We start from the raw sequence: 16,091 nt of genomic DNA, 5'->3' as shown, positions 1-16,091 counted from the left end.
TGCAACCATGAAATTAACAGACGCTTGCTCCTTGGAAGAAAAGTTATGACCAACCTAGACAGCATATTAAAAAGCAGAGACATTACTTTGCCAACAAAGTCCTGTCTAGTCAAGGGTATGGTTTTCCCAGGAGTCATGTATGGATGTGAGAGTTGGACTATAAAAAAGGCTAAGCACTGAAGAATTGATGCTTTTAACCTGTGGTGTTGGAGAAGACTCTTGAGAGCTCCTTCGACAGCAAGGAGATAAAACCAGTCCATCCTAATGGAAATCAGTCCTGAATATTCGTTGGAAGGACTGATGCTGAAGCTGAAACTCCAATACTTTGGCCACCTGATGTGAAGAACTGACTCCTTGGAAAAGACCCTGATGCTGGGAGGGATTGAAGGCGGGAGGAGAAGGGGACAACAGAGGATGAGATGGTGGGATGGCATCACCGACTCAATGGACATGAGTTTGAGCAAGCTCTGGGAGTTGGTGATGGACAGGGAGGCCTGGCGTGCTGCAGTCCATGGGGTCACAAAGAGTTGGACATGACTGAGCGACTGAACTGCAGATCCTAAAATGTGGTCTTGGCCCAGAGGTGGTGCCTTGGGGCCGTCCCGCCATCTTACAGGCCCCAGAGGCTGGCTCTGTGGTTCTCTTGTTGGGACTTGACAAAGGCTCCAGCCAGTGTTCAAGTATTGAAAGAACTCAAATGAAAACACCTTTCAAAAATGAAAGCAAAGACTTTGTTCAGACAAAGGTTAGGGAGAATTCATAGCAACGAGCTTTCACTACGGGCTTCCCTGGTGGCAGCTCAGCTGGTGAAGAATCCGCCTGGAAGGTGGGAGACCTGGGTTCTATCCTTGGGGTTGGGAAGATCCACTGCAGAAGGGAACAGCTCCCCACTCCAGTATCCTGACCTGGATTATCCCAGGATTGTATAGTTTATGCAGTCGCAAAGAGTCAGACACAACTGAGCGACTCTCACTTCAGTTTACGTCTTCGCTATAGCAAATATTGGGAGAAATACTTCAGACAGAAGAAAAGCTGGATTTACACACACACAATATGAAGAGTGCTGGAAATGGTAAACACAAGGACAAATATAATCTTTAACCTTTTTTTATGTTTACTTTTTAAACAGTTTTTATAAAGTTAAAATACACTTACTGTATGACTCAGCAAAAACTACACCCTAGTAATCTTTGTGAACTTACCTACCTTATTGCCAAATTCAGACTTAAATTGAAGAAAGTAGGGAAAACCACTAGACCATTCAAAACCACTAGACCATTCAGGTATGACCTAAATCAAATCCCTTATGATTATACAGTGGTAGTGAGAAATAGATTTAAGGGCCTAGATCTGATAGATAGAGAGCCTGATGAACTATGGACTGATGTTCGTGACATTGTACAGGAGACAGGGATCAAGACCATCCTCATGGAAAAGAAATGGCTGTCTGCGGGGGCCTTACAAATAGCTGTGAAAAGAAGTGAAGTGAAAAGCAAAGGAGAAAAGGAAAAATATAAGCATCTGAATGCAGAGTTCCAAAGAACAGCAAGGAGAGATAAGAAAGCCTTCCTCAGCGATCAATGCAAAGAAATAGAGGAAAACAACAGAAGGGGAAAGACTAGAGATCTCTTCAAGAAAATTAGAGATACCAAGGGAACATTTCATGCAAAGATGGGCTCCATAAAGGACAGAAATGGTATGGATCTAACAGAAGCAGAAAATATTAAGAAGAGGTGGCAAGAATACATAGAAAAACTGTACAAAAAATATCATCAAGACCCAGATAATCACGATGGTGTAATCACTCACCTAGAGCCAGACATCCTGGAATGTGAAGTCAAGTGGGACTTAGAAAGCATCACTACGAACAAAGCTAATGGAGGTGATGGAATTCCAATTGAGCTATTTCAAATCCTGAAAGATGATGCTGTGAAAGTGCTGCACTCAATATGCCAGCAAATTTGGAAAACTCAGCACTGGCCACAGGACTGGAAAAGGTCAGTTTTCATTCCAGTCCCAAAGAAAAGCAATGCCAAAGAATGTTCAAACTACCACACAATTGCACTCATCTCACACGCTAGTAAACTAATGCTCAAAATGCTCCAAGCCAGGTTTCAGCAATACATGAACCGTGAACTTCCAGATGTTCAAGCTGGTTTTAGAAAAAGCAGAGGAACCAGAGATCAAATTGCCAACATCCGCTGGATCCTGGAAAAAGCAAGAGATTTCCAGAAAAACATCTATTTCTGCTTTATTGACTATGCCAAAGCCTTTGACTCTGTGGATCGCAATACACTGTGGAAAATTCTGAAAGAGATGGGGATACCAGACCACCTGATCTGCCTCTTCAGAAACCTATATGCAGGTCAGGAAGCAACAGTTAGAACTGGACATGGAACAACTGACTGGCTCCAAATAGGAAAAGGAGTACATCAAGGCTGTATATCGTCACCCTGCTTATTTAACTTATATGCAGAGTACATCATGAGAAACGCTGGGCTGGATGAAGCACAAGCTGGAATCAAGATTGCCGGGAGACATGTCGATAACCTCAGATATGCAGATGACACCACCCTTATGGCAGAAAGTGAAAAGGAACTAAAAAGCCTCTTGATGAAAGTGAAAGGGGAGAGTGAAAAAGTTGGCTTAAAGCTCAACATTCAGAAAACGAAGATCATGGCATCTGGTCCCATCACTTCATGGGAAATAGATGGGGAAAGAGTGGAAACAGTGTCAGACTTTATTTTTGGGGGCTCCAAAATCACTGCAGATGGTGATTGCAGCCATGAAATTAAAAGATGCTTACTCCTTGGAAGGAAAGTTATGACCAACCTAGATAGCATATTCAAAAGCAGAGACATTACTTTGCCGACTAAGGTCCGTCTAGTCAAGGCTATGGTTTTTCCAGTGGTCACATATGGATGTGAGAGTTGGACTGTGAAGAAGGCTGAGCGCTGAAGAATTGATGCTTTTGAGCTGCGGTGTTGGAGAAGACTCTTGAGAGTCCCTTGGACTGCAAGGAGATCCAACCAGTCCATTCTGAAGGAGATCAACCCTGGGATTTCTTTGGAAGGAGTGATGCTAAAGCTGAAGCTCCAGTACTTTGGCCACCTCATGTGAAGAGTTGACTCATTGGAAAAGACCCTGATGCTGGGAGGGATTGGGGACAGGAGGAGAAGGGGATGACAGAGGATGAGATGGCTGGATGGCATCACTGACTCGATGGACATGAGTCTGAGTGAACTCCGGGAGCTGGTGATGGACAGGGAGGCCTGGCGTGCTGCGATTCATGGGGTCGCAGAGTCGGACACGACTGAGTGACTGAACTGAACTGAACTGAACTGAGCTTCAAAAACCTTTGATGAATTGAATGCAGTGATATATAACAAGAATAATACATCATGACACACTGAATTTCATCCAGGCATACAGTTGGCCTTAAACTGGCCAATCAATCAATCGCGTTAGTTAGTCAACTATATTGGTCAAAGGTTCTTGTAGGTAGGTTCATGAAGATTACTGGGGTACAGTTTTTGCTGAGTCATATAGTAAGTCTCGGCTTCCCTGGTGGCTGCCAATGTAGGAGGTGTAAGAGTTGTGGGCTCGATCCCTGGGTCGGGACGATCCCCTGGAGGAGGGCATGGCAACCCACTTAAGGATTCTTGCTTGGAGAGTCCCATGGACGGAGGAACCTGGTGGGTTGCAGTAGGGCCACAAAGAGTCAGACACGGCTGAAGATACTGAGCACGCACACAAATAGTACGTCTATTTTTAAGTTTGTAAAAGCTCAGGATCAACAGCTTTGTCCTCTTCCCGGGATGCCAACTCCTCTGGCCACCTCGCAGCTCTGTGAAACCCCTGCTTCCCAGTGTCCTTGCACATTAGGCCTGGACAGCTGGACAGTACTCTATCTTAACCCTTTTCCTCTCCTTTTCCCTCCTTTCAGCAACCCTTACCTTGCCTGGAATGACTTGGCTAGCCCCCCTCAGGGGGCCGTGAAAAGGGAATCTGGCACTGGGCAGCCCCTGCCTCCTTCCCCTTCCCCACAGGTGCCCGGTGTAGTCCGGATCTGCAGGAGTCCTGCCCTTATCGCCCTGGCACTCCCTGGCACCGTTGCAGATCAGTCTTTGGAACCAATGGGGACCCGTTTCCTCATTTTTCTGAGCCCTGGACTCCTCCCTGGAGCCCCGGGCACTTGATTCAGTCCACGGTGCCTCCCACTTCACCAGGGTGGGTGCCCTTGGGAGCCCTGGAGCTACCAGCAGTAGCTGGGATGGGGAAGTGGGGGAGGTACCTTGTCTAAATGCCTGCTCTGTGCCAGCCTCTGTCCAAGGCCACAGAAGGGGAACCGACACTCACCCACTCAGGGAGCTCAGTATCCAGAGACAGCTGGGAAGCCCAGAAGAGGGACCGCTTCCTGGGACGGGCCGAAGAACAGTGCTCAGAAAAGGGAACGTCAGACCTTGAACTGACCATTTTCCCGGAGTGAGAGGAGAAAGGCCATTCCTGGCTGGGGCGTGGGCAGTGAGTGGGCAAAGGCAATGAGATTTAGCAGAGCTGAGGGTGTTGGAGCAGGCAGCTGTGGCCCAGCGGAGGTTTAGCGTGTGAGGGCAGGGGACACCGCCCATCAGTCTGATGCCATCTCAGTGCGTGTAGCCTGTGCTGGCAGGCACACAGTGAGCTCGGCAACATTAGCTGTGACTGTGAATAGCATCGTCGTTGGCACCCTGTGCCGCCTTTCACTCTGGGGTGTCTCAGGGAGAAAGGATTCACGGCATGGTAGATCTGGAACAAGACGAGGACACACACGCGTCTCAGAGCCGCACTCTTTCTAGGTCACTTGGCTGCCTCGTTGAGGCAACTCTGGTCTTATTATCTTTTTTAATTTTAATTTTTTGTAGTATAGTTGATTTAAAATGTTGTGTTACTTTCAGGTATAACCAAAGTGATTTTGTGACATATTTCAGATTATTTTGCATTATAGGTTATTACAAGATATTGAATATAGTTTCCTGTGCTATACAGTAGGTGCTTGTTGGGTATCTATTATATATGCGTATTATATGTATATATATGTATTATATGTATCTATTATATATATATAATAGATACCCCTTCCCCCTTTGGTAACAATAAGGTTGTTTTCTGTCTCTGAATCTGCTCCTAGTTTGTAAATAGTTTTAGATTCCATATATAAGCAGTATCATATTTGTCTTGATCATATTTGTCGGGAGAAGGGAATGGCAAGCCATTCCAGTACTCTTGCCTGGAGAATCCCATGGACAGAGCAGCCTGGCAGGCTGCAGTCCGCAGGGTCACAGAGTCAGACACGACTGAGAACTAACACGCACGCACACTCTATGTGTCTTTCTCTGTCTGACTCACTTCATTCGGTATGAAGAGCGGTCCGTCCCCGTTGCCGTGCATAGCGTTATTCCGTGCTTTCCGATGGCTGAGTAATGTCGCACTGTGTGTGAACACCACATCTTCTCTATCCATTCATTCATCTGTTGGGCATTTAGGTTGGTCTTATTTCTAATTGCTTTTCCTTCTCCAACTCCTCCTTCTCTTCCCTCCTTCAGGCTAGAACTAGCTGGGCCAAAGTTCTTAAATCTCAGGTCTGAAGTTAACATCATCAGGAGGGGGTGGGGACTGTGGTGGAGGAATGGAAGAGTCCAAATGGGTAGCCCTCAGACACGTTGCAGATGGCTCAGTGGTAAAGAATCCGCCTGCCAGTACAGGAGACCCTACAACCCTCTGGCTGGTACAGATTGCGGGGACAGGCTCCCCTGGGTGGGAGGGCCTTCCTGACCCCGTTCTGCCCCTTCCTGACCCGGGAGAAGCCTGGCCCCAGGCCTGGGAAGGGGAGGGGTTTGCCAGGACCTCCATCCGTCCTGGTTCCCCCGCCATCACCCCCACTTCCAGCCAGACGGGCTCTGGGGCAGTGCCTGGGGTCTGACTGCAGCCTTGCCGCAGGAGGCCTGCTGACCGGCAGGTACAAGTATGAGGACAAGGACGGGAAACAGCCCGTGGGCCGCTTCTTTGGGAACAGCTGGACAGAGGTCTACAGGAATCGGTGAGCTGGGAGTGGGCGGCAGCAGGACGGGCGCGGTGGGAGGGGTCCCCATAGTCTGAAAATGGGGCGTCCCTGGGGCTGCTCTTTTGGGTTCCAGAGCCTCCCCTTTTGCTCACACCTTGGCCCCTCAAGCTCAGCTTTACTGAGAACCCAACCAGCACCCCTAAGGTTTCCCCAGTGTCTCTGAGAGTGACCGGATTGGGAGTGTGGGGAGCGCTGGCCCTTCTGCCGAGTCTGCAAGACTGTGTCTCCTCCCTCAAAGAGCCTCCCCGCTGCCCACAGCGGCAGGAGAAACCTCGCATCGGGACTGGGGAATCCTGAAGCTTGCTGCTGGCCCTGTCACCTGGGGCAACTGAGTCTAAGTTTCGTAAATTCTTGGCAATAAAATTGTCATCAATGTCTAAAGTTATAGTTGAACATCTGTTGGGACCAGCGCTTTTTTTTTTTTTTTCCCTTTCCTTTTTTTAAAGTTTGAAAAAGTTATCAATGTAATACATCCCCGCAGCTAAAAGCAAGCCCTTTCCAAGTCACGTTCCTTAGAGGTGATGCTTTTAAACTCTTTCAGCTTACTCTCCCTCACGCGTTGACTATAAGATCTCTGACAGATATACTTTACTGCTGTTGCTTAATGCATCAAATTTAGATGTTATCTATGGACTGCTGGGAAGCGCCTCATCTTTCAAGATTTATAGAAGCTAAGTCTCCAGAGCTTCAGTGCTAATTTTGTTGAAATGTCCCAGGACTTTTTAAGCAGCACAATGTCTCATATTTGGAACCACCTCTGTGTGCAGTGGTGTGACTTAAACCCTAATCCAGGCGCCCACCCGCGCCAGGGTTTCTGATTGTCTGACCAGGTTTAGAAGCCATTTCCTTAAGCAGCATATCAAGGAGCTTGTCACACCACCAGTGCATGGGCTTCTCTCCTGGAGGATACTTTTTGTAAAACGTAATTTATTCACTTTTTTTTTTTTCCGCTGTCTTGGGTCTTTGTTGCTGGGTGGCGGCTCTCTCTGGCTGTGGAGAGCTGGGGCTGCGCTTTGCTGTGGAGAGCAGGCTTCTCGCTGTGGCGACTCCTCTCACGTGGAGCGAGGCTCTGGGGCATGCAGGCTTCAGTTGTGCCCGAGGGCTCAACAGTTGCGGCCCACGGGCTTTAATTGCCCCGTGGCATGTGGAATCTCCCCAGACCAGGGATTGAACTGGCGTCCCCGCAGTGGCAGACAGGTTTTTACCCACCGCACCTCCAGGAATGTCACCCCTGTAGGGTCTTGGGCGGTGCTTAGTCGCTCAGTCGTGTCCAACTCTTTGCAACCCCATGGACTGTAACCTGCCAGACTCCTCCGTCCACAGGGATTCTCCAGGCAAGAATCCTGGAGTGGGCTGCCATGCCCTCCTGCAGGGGGTCTTCCCAACCCAGGGATGGAACCCAGGTCTCCCGCACCGCAGGCAGATTCTTTACCGACTGAGCCCCCAGGGAAGCCCGGGATCGTGGCTGATGGTTTTTACCGTCTCTGCTCTATTTAGTTGAGAAAGCATGGCAGGTCCATCATCTCCTTTACAGTTTGCGCTCACCGTGTGGGGCTGGCTTGGGTTGTCTCCTCACTGAGCAGATAAGTGAAGGCAGGTGGCTGATCCAAGGACAGAGCTAGGTAGGCCTGGAAGCAGGACTCGTCTGTCCCTGATCCGGGGCACACAGACGTGGTCCTGACGTTGGAGGTTGTATTGTTCATGTCTGGTGAGCATGTGCAATGCAAGGATTCTTGCCCACTGCATCCCTGCTGGTCCCACCGCTGGGCAGGGACCGCCACGATGAGGGACCCAGAAATCCACATGCATTCTGCTGCCCAGGGAGGTCAAGCCTCCACTTGAGAAGACTGACACCCTGCAGGAAACCCCTCTTCTGACCCCTGTGCCTCCCTCCCTACCTGCCCAGCTACTAGGAGGAGCACCACTTCCAGGCGTTGCCTTGGTGGGGAAGGCCCTGCAGGCTGCGTATGGTGCCAGAACCCCCGGTGTGACCTTGGTTGCCCTCTGCTGGACGTATCACCACTGCCAGCTCCGGGTAGGAGGGAGGAACCGGGAGGGAGGGCTGCATGACTTCATTTTTAGTTTTTAAATTTTTGCCGCATGGTGGCTCAGATGATAAAGAATCTGCCTGCAATGTGGGAGACCTGGGCTCAATCCCTGGGTTGGGAAGATCCCCTGGAGAAGGAAATGGCAACCCACTCCAGTATTCTTGCCTGGAGTCAGACACAACTGAGCCACTGAATAGATGGGGCAGGTGTGTGTGATACTGAAACTTGATTTCCTCTCCATTAGCGTCTATGTCTCTGGCAACCCTCTGCAGCCTGTCCTATTCCCATCTCTCTTTCCCAACACCTTCCTCCAATGTGCGCATCACATACTAATGGTGCCTCTCTCCTGGGCCTGATAAGTGCCAGGCCTGAAGTAAAGTACTTTCAGTTCAGTTCAGTCGCTCACTCGTGTCCAACTCTTTGTGACCCCATGAACTGAAGCACACCAGGCCTCTTTGTCCATCACCAACTCCTGGAGTTCACTCAAACTCATGTCCATCGAGTCACCAGTGCCATCCAGCCATCTCATCCCGTCGTCCCCTTCTCCTCCTGCCCTCAATCTTTCCCAGCATGAAGGTCTTTTCAAATGAGTCAGCTCTTCACATCAGGTGGCCAAAGTACTGGAGTTTCAGCTTCAACATCAGCCCTTCCAATGAACACCCAGGACTGATCTCCTTGCGGTCCAAGGAGCTCTCGAGAGTCTTCTCCAACACCACAGTTCAAAAGCATCAATTCTTTGGTGCTCAGCTTTCTTTATAGTCCAACTCTCACACCCATACATGACTACTGGAAAAACCATAGCCTTTACAAAATTTTAATCCCCACAGTCACCCTGTAAAGGAAACCTGAGGCTTAGTGAGGTCATGTAAGTAACTCAGGCCTGCCCAGCTGCAGAGCAGGAGGGGAGAGGCCCCAAACTCAGGCCTGCCCGTGTGTGTCTAGGGAGGCAGGGCTTTGGAGGTGTTTGAAGACAAGGTAAATTCTTTCTGGAATAATGCAGGGTATGGACACTGGGGGCTTCCTGGCAGCTCAGTGGTAAAGAATCTGCCTGCCAATGCAGGAAATGCAAGATACTTGGGTTCAATCCCCGAGTTGGAAAGACACCCTGGAGGAGGAAATGGGAACCCACTCCAGTATTTTTGCCTCAAAGATTCCACGGGCAGAGGAGCCGGGTGGGCTAGTCCACGGGATCAGAGTCAGCCAGGGCCAAGGGACTGAGCACACAGATACTGGACCCCAGGTCTTGGCAGGGGCGGGGCTGGACAGGGTCTCTCTGGGGCATCAGTGCGTGACGTCCAGCCGTCTCCCCTTGCAGGGCACCCATGGGGACACGGTCATCCTGGGCACGTCCAGCCTGGAGCAGCTAGAAGAGAACTTGGTGGCCACTGAGGAGGGGCCCCTGGAGCCGGCCGTCGTGCAGGCCTTTGATCAGGCCTGGCGCCTGGTCGTCCACGATTGTCCCAGCTACTTCTGCTAGGCCTAGTCTGGGGTGGCAGAGGGCACACTCCACCTGTCACCTCCTTTTTCTCTTGTGCAGTCAATTTTGACCTTAGGCTGCTCTGCGAGGCTGGTTCTTCCCTCACAGTCCCATCCACAGACGGTTTATCTCCCACATTCTTGTGAACGCTCCCCGCAGCCTCCACCACAGGAAAAGGCCGGGGCAGACCAGGCATTTACTGTCTGAATAAAGGGGCACTAGCCGGGCTGGAGCCCAGGCCCATGGTGAACCTGCTGACGCTTCCTCTGCAGCCACGGGCTGTTTCCCGACCCCCACAGGCTCGGTGGGAACAAGCAGGAGTAGGGATCAAGCTTTGAAGGGCAGAGGCGGCAGGAGGGCCTCCCAGCCTGACCTCTCAGCAGCAGGGCTGCAGGCGGCCCTCACGCTTCTACACACGACAGAAGCAAAGAGGGCAGTACAGCCTAAGGTAGACATCTTCTTGTGTAGAATCGCCTCTCTAAATACGCATGAACAGAACCATCCGGGCAAAAACCTACCACCTAGAAGGACAAGACTGCTGGGGGACATTTGTCCCACTTGCCCAGTCTCAGTGGCGTTTCATTCTTTTTTTTAATGTTTGTTTATTTCCTTATTTGGCTGGGCCAGGTCTTAGCTGCTGCAGGTGGGATCTAGTTCCCCGACCAGGGATTGAACCCAGGCCGCCTGCATTGGGAGCATGGAGGCTTAGCCACTGGCCCACCAGGGAAGTCCCGTCAGTGGTGGCTTTCTTCTTGCCTCAGCTAAGCCTCCTGTCTTCGGGTCGTCTACAAGATTCCTGGCCCAGGTGCGGGAGAAGGGGCGGGGAGAGAGAAGGTACAGCTGGGGCAGGAGCGGGCGGGCGAGATGCCTGTTCCCCTCAGCAAACCCCAGTTTCCAGCCAGGGCCGCTGAGGCCGGAGGAGAGAAGGCGCTTCTTCCCGGGTCCCCAGAGCCGCCCGGCCACGTGGCCATGCAGGAGCCAGTCCTGGAAACTGGTTTGAGGTGAATGAACAGACCCCTTGGAGTCCAACCCGAAGCCCAAACCCAACAGCATCTTCAGCTTTTTTCCCCAAGAAAAGCCCCGTTTGCGGGAGACAGCCTGTATGACAAAGTCTCATTATTTACAGGAAAGTCGCCTGTGCTCGCCCCCCTCGCCCGTGCTCCTCCACAGGAGACACACAGCCGCTCGAGGACGGCGCTGGCAGTGCCTGCCGTCAGTCCTGATGGACTCGGAGGCCCTGGCCCCTCAGCTGTCGTCATCTTCCTCCGACTCGCCTTCTGACTCGGGTGCACTCTCTGGCAAGTCATCTCCCATCTGCTGGAACCTTCCGGACTGCGCGTCCCACATGTATTTGATGCTCACCTTGAATTCAGCCATCTCATACCCGAAAAGCTTCTGTGAAAGATGGAGGAACCAGCAGTCAGGAGGGGTGAGTGCGGTCAGGTGTCTGTGGACCCTCCCGTCGCGGCCGCGGACACTGGGTGGGTGGCTGGGGGCCGGGGGGGACCTCACCAGGACGCGGGCCTGCTCCGGGGTCAGCACATCACCCTCTTTGCACACCTCGTAGTCGGACAGCAGGGTCACCACACCTGCAGAGAAGGGACCCTGAGCAGTGACCCCAGACCCCTCGGCAGCGCTGGGGGAGTCGGGCGGCCCTCTGCCCAAGGCTCCAGCAGCTCAGGCACTGGGCTTCCTCCCGAGAGGTCAGCTGCCTGGGCGGGGTTCTGATGGGGGTGGGGCACCGACTCCTCCTTCCTGTCCCTTGACTGCTGTACTCTAGCTCGAAGTCACTGTCCACGTTCACCCTGACCACGAGGTGGGCACTCTTGTCCCATTTTCATGTAAGAAAACACAGACTGATAGAAAGAACCTTCTCCACCGGAAAGGTGGGGGCGGGGTGGGGAGAGCTGTCTGGCTTGGAAACCTGCGCTCTCGGCCCTCAGCTGTGACCTCTCAGCTCCAGGGACACCCCTGTACCTTTCTTGAGGGCCGTGGGCAGGCCCAGCTGCCTCAGCTGGGGCTCCATGGAGTGGGGGAACTGCTCCAGGGGTCCCGGGTCCAGGTTCACAGTGAAAGTGGCTTTGTTCCCCGCTCGGGCATAGTCCATTTCCGTGTACTTTGTGAACCATCTGAGGGAAAAGAAAATAGTCATGTATGGATGCTAACTGGACTGTTAAGAAGGCTGAGTGCTAAAGAATTGATGTTTTCAAATTGTGATGCTGAAGAAGACTCTTGAGAGTCCCTTGAACAGCAAGGAGATCAAACCCATCAATTGTAAAGGAAATCAACCCTGAATATTCACTGGAAGGACTGATGCTGAAGCTCTGATACTTTGGCCACCTGATGAGAAGAGCTGACTCACTGAAAAAGACCCTGATGCTGGGAAAGACTGAAGGCAGGAGGAGAAGGGGATGACAGAGGATGAGATGGTTGGATGGCATCACTGACTTGATGGACATGAGGTTGAGCAAGCTCTGGGAGATGGTGATGGACAGGGAGGCCTGGCGTGCTGCAGTCCATGGGGTCGCAGAGTCTGACACGACTGAGCGCCTGAACCACGAACAACGCCCATCTCCCTGAGGTCAGGCTCTGCCCGGCCTTGTCTGGCCTTCCCGTCCTCCTCGGCTCAGCCGGGAGCTCTGAGCTGGGGAGGATGGAGACCCGGTGACAAGGTTCCAGGAAGCAGGTCTTCCGTGGACCCTTCACTGGACCAAATCCCAGGTTATTCCTTCGGGAGACCTCACCCACCTTTCCCTTCCCACTGCTCCTCAGAGCACTTACTCGTCCACTTCCTCCTTAGTGCGATTGGTGAAAAGGAGGCCAACTTCGCCCCTCAACTTCTTGCTGACCTGCAAAAGCAGAGGAGGGCGGCGTCGGGCCCATGGGAGCAGCGGCTCTCAGCTGGGACGATTCCGCCGCCCCGCCCCCCATGTTTGGCAACACCTGGCGAGTACGGTGAGGGGGCGGAGCTCCTCTCTGGGTCTGGAGGCTCCAGGAGAGCTCAGCCTGACGCACTCCCCCCACCGCCCCACCCCGACCCGGGGCTGGCCAGAAGGCTAGAGGGCGCGATCGTGCGACAGCAGGGAAGGCGGCCGGGTCTCGGCGCGGCGCCGCCCCGCCGGCGAGAGCCGGGACCTACCTGGTGCAGGTTGTCTTTGTACTCGTCAGACGGGCTTCGGCCCAGCGCCACCATCATCACTTTGTTTTTGCCAAAGAACATCCTACAGAGAAAAAGAGGGCTCCGTGAAGGAGGCGCGGCCAGAGGCTGCTTCCCACGCAGCCCGGGGCCCCTCATGTTCTTTCCCGCACAGACCTGACCCGCCCACGTTTTGTCTCAGCCTCCAGGAGCGCGTCTGGGTCTGCAGGAGAGGCCCGCTGGGCGGTCTGAGCCAGAGACCCCAGGGCTCAGGGAGCCCCTCTCCTGGAGGGGTCACTGCTCTCCCCCGCTCCCAGGGCGACACCGACTAACAGTTAGGGACTTTGTCCGGCGGCCCAGTGGATAGGACTCTGTGCTCTCACTGCAGAGGGCCTGGGTTCGCTCCCTGGTTGGGAAACGACCGTCTCTAACCAAGCCAAGCAGCCTGACTGAAAAAACCAAACAACCACCCCCACAACCCCAAACAGTTAAAAAGCATCCTTCATCGGGGGTTGGGGAGGGTAGCATTTTGTCCTTATTAAGGCAATACTTGTGACCCAGGTACCCAAGGTCACTAACTGCCCCTGTACTTTTTGAGCAGACTGGCCCTGCCTCCCACTGCCCACTCACCGACTGTGCTTCCAGGCGTTGCGGATGTCCTTCAGCTTGCTGTTCCTCATGTTGGCCACGGAGAAGATAAACAGGTACTTGTACGTGTCCACACATTTCCGAAGCTATGGGATAATTCATGGGGCTCTGGAGTCCCAGGGCAGCAGGGGTAGGGCAGTAATACTCTGGCCCCAGTGGGGAAAGAGGCTGCTCTGAGGCCTCTGACATCGCTGTGGATATTTAGAGCTGTCCCCGACAGATAGTCCCACACCCACCTTTAAAACCAAATATGAGGGCTGGGAAAATAAGAAAAATAATAATAAAAAACAAGCTCTTACCTCTTCTATCAAGTTCTGCTTCAGTTCCAAGCCTTTCTTGGCAGTTTTGGTTAGGGAGACTAACACAGAGAAGAAAAAGGGGAGATGATGGGAGAGAAACCTGGATGTCTCAGAGCCTTGTCTCCCCTTGGGTACCCGGCTGGATGGAGCCCATCTGGGAAAGCTAGCAAGGCTTCCGTGGCTACAGCCTGTGGCTTGCAAGGCTACTCCCAGGTCCCCAGAATGCCTCTCCAGCATTCCTGAGCCTGAAGATCCCTTCACATCTGTCCTGTTACTAGAGAAACCAGCTATCTACAGCCCCTCTGCGGCTAACTCCCTACTGAGGAGTGAGGGTGGGGTGCTCCCAGGAGACCCAGCCTCCTGTCTGGGGCCGGTCCCTTCCTGCTCTTGGCTGCGGTGTGTGAAGACCATCTACGGCTTCTCTGTGCTGTGGAAGGACGAGTCTGGAGCCTCTCTGCTACACCGCGTCTTACAGTTTGGACCCGAGTATGCAGCGGCGCCTCTTTGGGGAGGGACAAGCACCTCTTCTCTAACAACAGCTGGGACCCAGTTTGCCCCTTACCCAGAAGGGTTTGGCACTTGCCAGGTCTGACCACGGATCCCATCACAGAATCCAATCATTCCACAGACGATTAACAGAGCATCAAATGCAAAGTCCTGGGTCCCAGGAGGGACCTGGATGGATGAATAAAAAGTCCCACTTCACGAAGGACACCTCAGAAAGGTAATCACAGCAGGCAGGGGCGAGTGCAGTACAGGAGGGCAAACAAAACACCGCTGTCTCGTTTGCCAACATTTCCACTGCTACAACTGTGGACCAAGCCAGACGGCGTTCTCTTGGATTATTACTTGTCTTGCTGCTTCCACCCTTGCCCACTGCCCCTGCCTTCCCCGGTCCATTTTCAACAAAGCAACTAGAGTGATCTTTTTAAAAGTAAAGTGGAACCACATCACTCCTCTGCTCAAGCTCTCTCCTCCCACCTCACCTGGGTGTGAAAGCCAATCCCGTGCAAAACTCCTTCAAGCTCTGCACACTCTGCTCGGTTCTCTCTCCGTCCTTTTCACCCACTCTGGCATCTTACAAAAGGTAAACATGCTCCTGCTTCAGGGCCTCTGCCCTTTGTGTTCCCCTCCTTCGACCACCACCCTTCCAGGTAACTCCTCGGGTTGCTTAATTCCTTTCTGCAACTTCCGGCTCATTTGTCATCTTAACAGAACTTCTCTAGCTACACTGCACAAGGGAACATCAACTGCTTTTTTCCTACATGAGGCTCATCACTATCTGAATTTATGGATTCAATTTTTAGTATCCTGGAAAGACACACTTCCCAAAACTAAAATGTTAAACTCTATGAGGGCCCTAGACCTTCCATGCTGTAACTGCAGTATCTTTCAAAACCTAAAGAGTCGCCAGGTCTCTAACTTACTGAGTGAATGTGCCAGGATGAAAGAGACGCACCATAAGTAGAAACAGTCAGGAACAGTCTCTTAGGAGGGGTCCTACGGACTGCCACCTAAGAGCCAGCCATACGAAGATCGGAGCACGACCATGCCGGCAGAAACAACTTGGGAGGACACAACGACCATACTCGGGGATAAACCCGGGCTGAAGGAAAGGAGGCGAGGGGAGGGGGAGCGCGCAGAGAAAGAGAGAGAGACGGGCTGAGGTCGGAGAGGTGGGCCAAGGCGAGATCGCCGGCACCCCGCTGTTCCCCGGGCCAGCCGGCCTTGGGCAACTCTCTCTGGAGGCCTGGCAAAACCCCCTCCACTTGGCCGACGCGGCTCCGGCCTCCCCCGGAGTTTCCGCCACCCCCAAAGCCCCAACCGTTCCAGCGCGCCTCGAGCCCGTTCCCCCCTCTCAGAGGTCCCAGCGTCCTCCCCGAAGCCCTAGCACAATTGACAGCCGGCCCACAAACTGGCCTCCGGGGGCCCAAGGCCTTCTGGGCTCACCTTTCTTGTCGCGCTTGGACTTGGGCATCTCGCCGCGGCCACGTGGGCGGAAGACGCTGCTGCCGGTCAGGCCCTCGGCGCGCGGGGGCCCCTGGGACGGCCCGCGGTGGGCGCCCTCGCGGGTGCCTGACCTAGCCCGCGCTGAGGCCCTGTTCTCCCTGCCCGGCCACCGCCTGCCCTCTGCCCTGAGTCTCCAGGTAGACTTCCCAGGCGGGCGGGGGACACCGGAGTCTGGGGCGCCGCACTGAGGATCCCGCCTGTGGGCCCAACTCTATGGTTCCGCACCGAGGACCCCCGTCTGCGAGCGCGACTCTATGGTTCCGCGGAGGCGGGGCCCGCGGCGCGGTGCATGCCGGGCCCAACTCGATGGCTCCGCACCCAGGACCCCGCCTGTGGGCCCAACTCTATGGTTCCGCGGAGGCGGGGCCCGCGG

At 53.3% G+C, this 16,091-nt stretch overlaps 1 protein-coding gene across 2 annotated transcripts; it reads right to left on the bottom strand.

Moving 5' to 3' along the window:
• MRTO4 (MRT4 homolog, ribosome maturation factor) lies at positions 8,949–15,975 on the bottom strand. Of its 2 annotated transcripts, none has more exons than XM_018054778.1 (8): positions 15,659–15,975; positions 13,709–13,767; positions 13,392–13,495; positions 12,765–12,846; positions 12,407–12,474; positions 11,603–11,754; positions 11,138–11,214; positions 8,949–11,020 (listed from the first exon to the last, which is right to left on the bottom strand). In XM_018054778.1, exons 1-8 carry the CDS (start codon positions 15,684–15,686, stop codon positions 10,871–10,873), a joined length of 720 nt encoding a protein of 239 aa, XP_017910267.1. In that variant the 5' UTR covers positions 15,687–15,975; the 3' UTR covers positions 8,949–10,870. The 2 variants fall into 2 exon arrangements, with proteins under 2 accessions (XP_017910267.1, XP_017910271.1); XM_018054782.1 differs by lacking the exon at positions 15,659–15,975 and adding an exon at positions 15,136–15,574.

Source organism: Capra hircus, chromosome 2, assembly GCF_001704415.2.
Source record: "Capra hircus breed San Clemente chromosome 2, ASM170441v1, whole genome shotgun sequence".
NCBI lineage: Eukaryota > Metazoa > Chordata > Mammalia > Artiodactyla > Bovidae > Capra > Capra hircus.
The sequence above is the reverse complement of the archived record's forward strand: the minus strand, read 5'-3'. Positions and strand labels throughout refer to the sequence as shown.

Excerpts from the sequence above, each read along its gene's own strand:
- MRTO4 (XM_018054778.1), bottom strand. The coding sequence starts at position 15,686 with ATGCCCAAGTCCAAGCGCGACAAGAAAG. Across the intron at positions 13,496-13,708 it reads AGCAGAACTTGATAGAAGAG|CTTCGGAAATGTGTGGACAC; the intron begins GTAAGAGCTTGT and ends ATTATCCCATAG. Across the intron at positions 11,215-11,602 it reads GCCCACGGCCCTCAAGAAAG|GTGTGGTGACCCTGCTGTCC; the intron begins GTACAGGGGTGT and ends CCTTCTCTGCAG.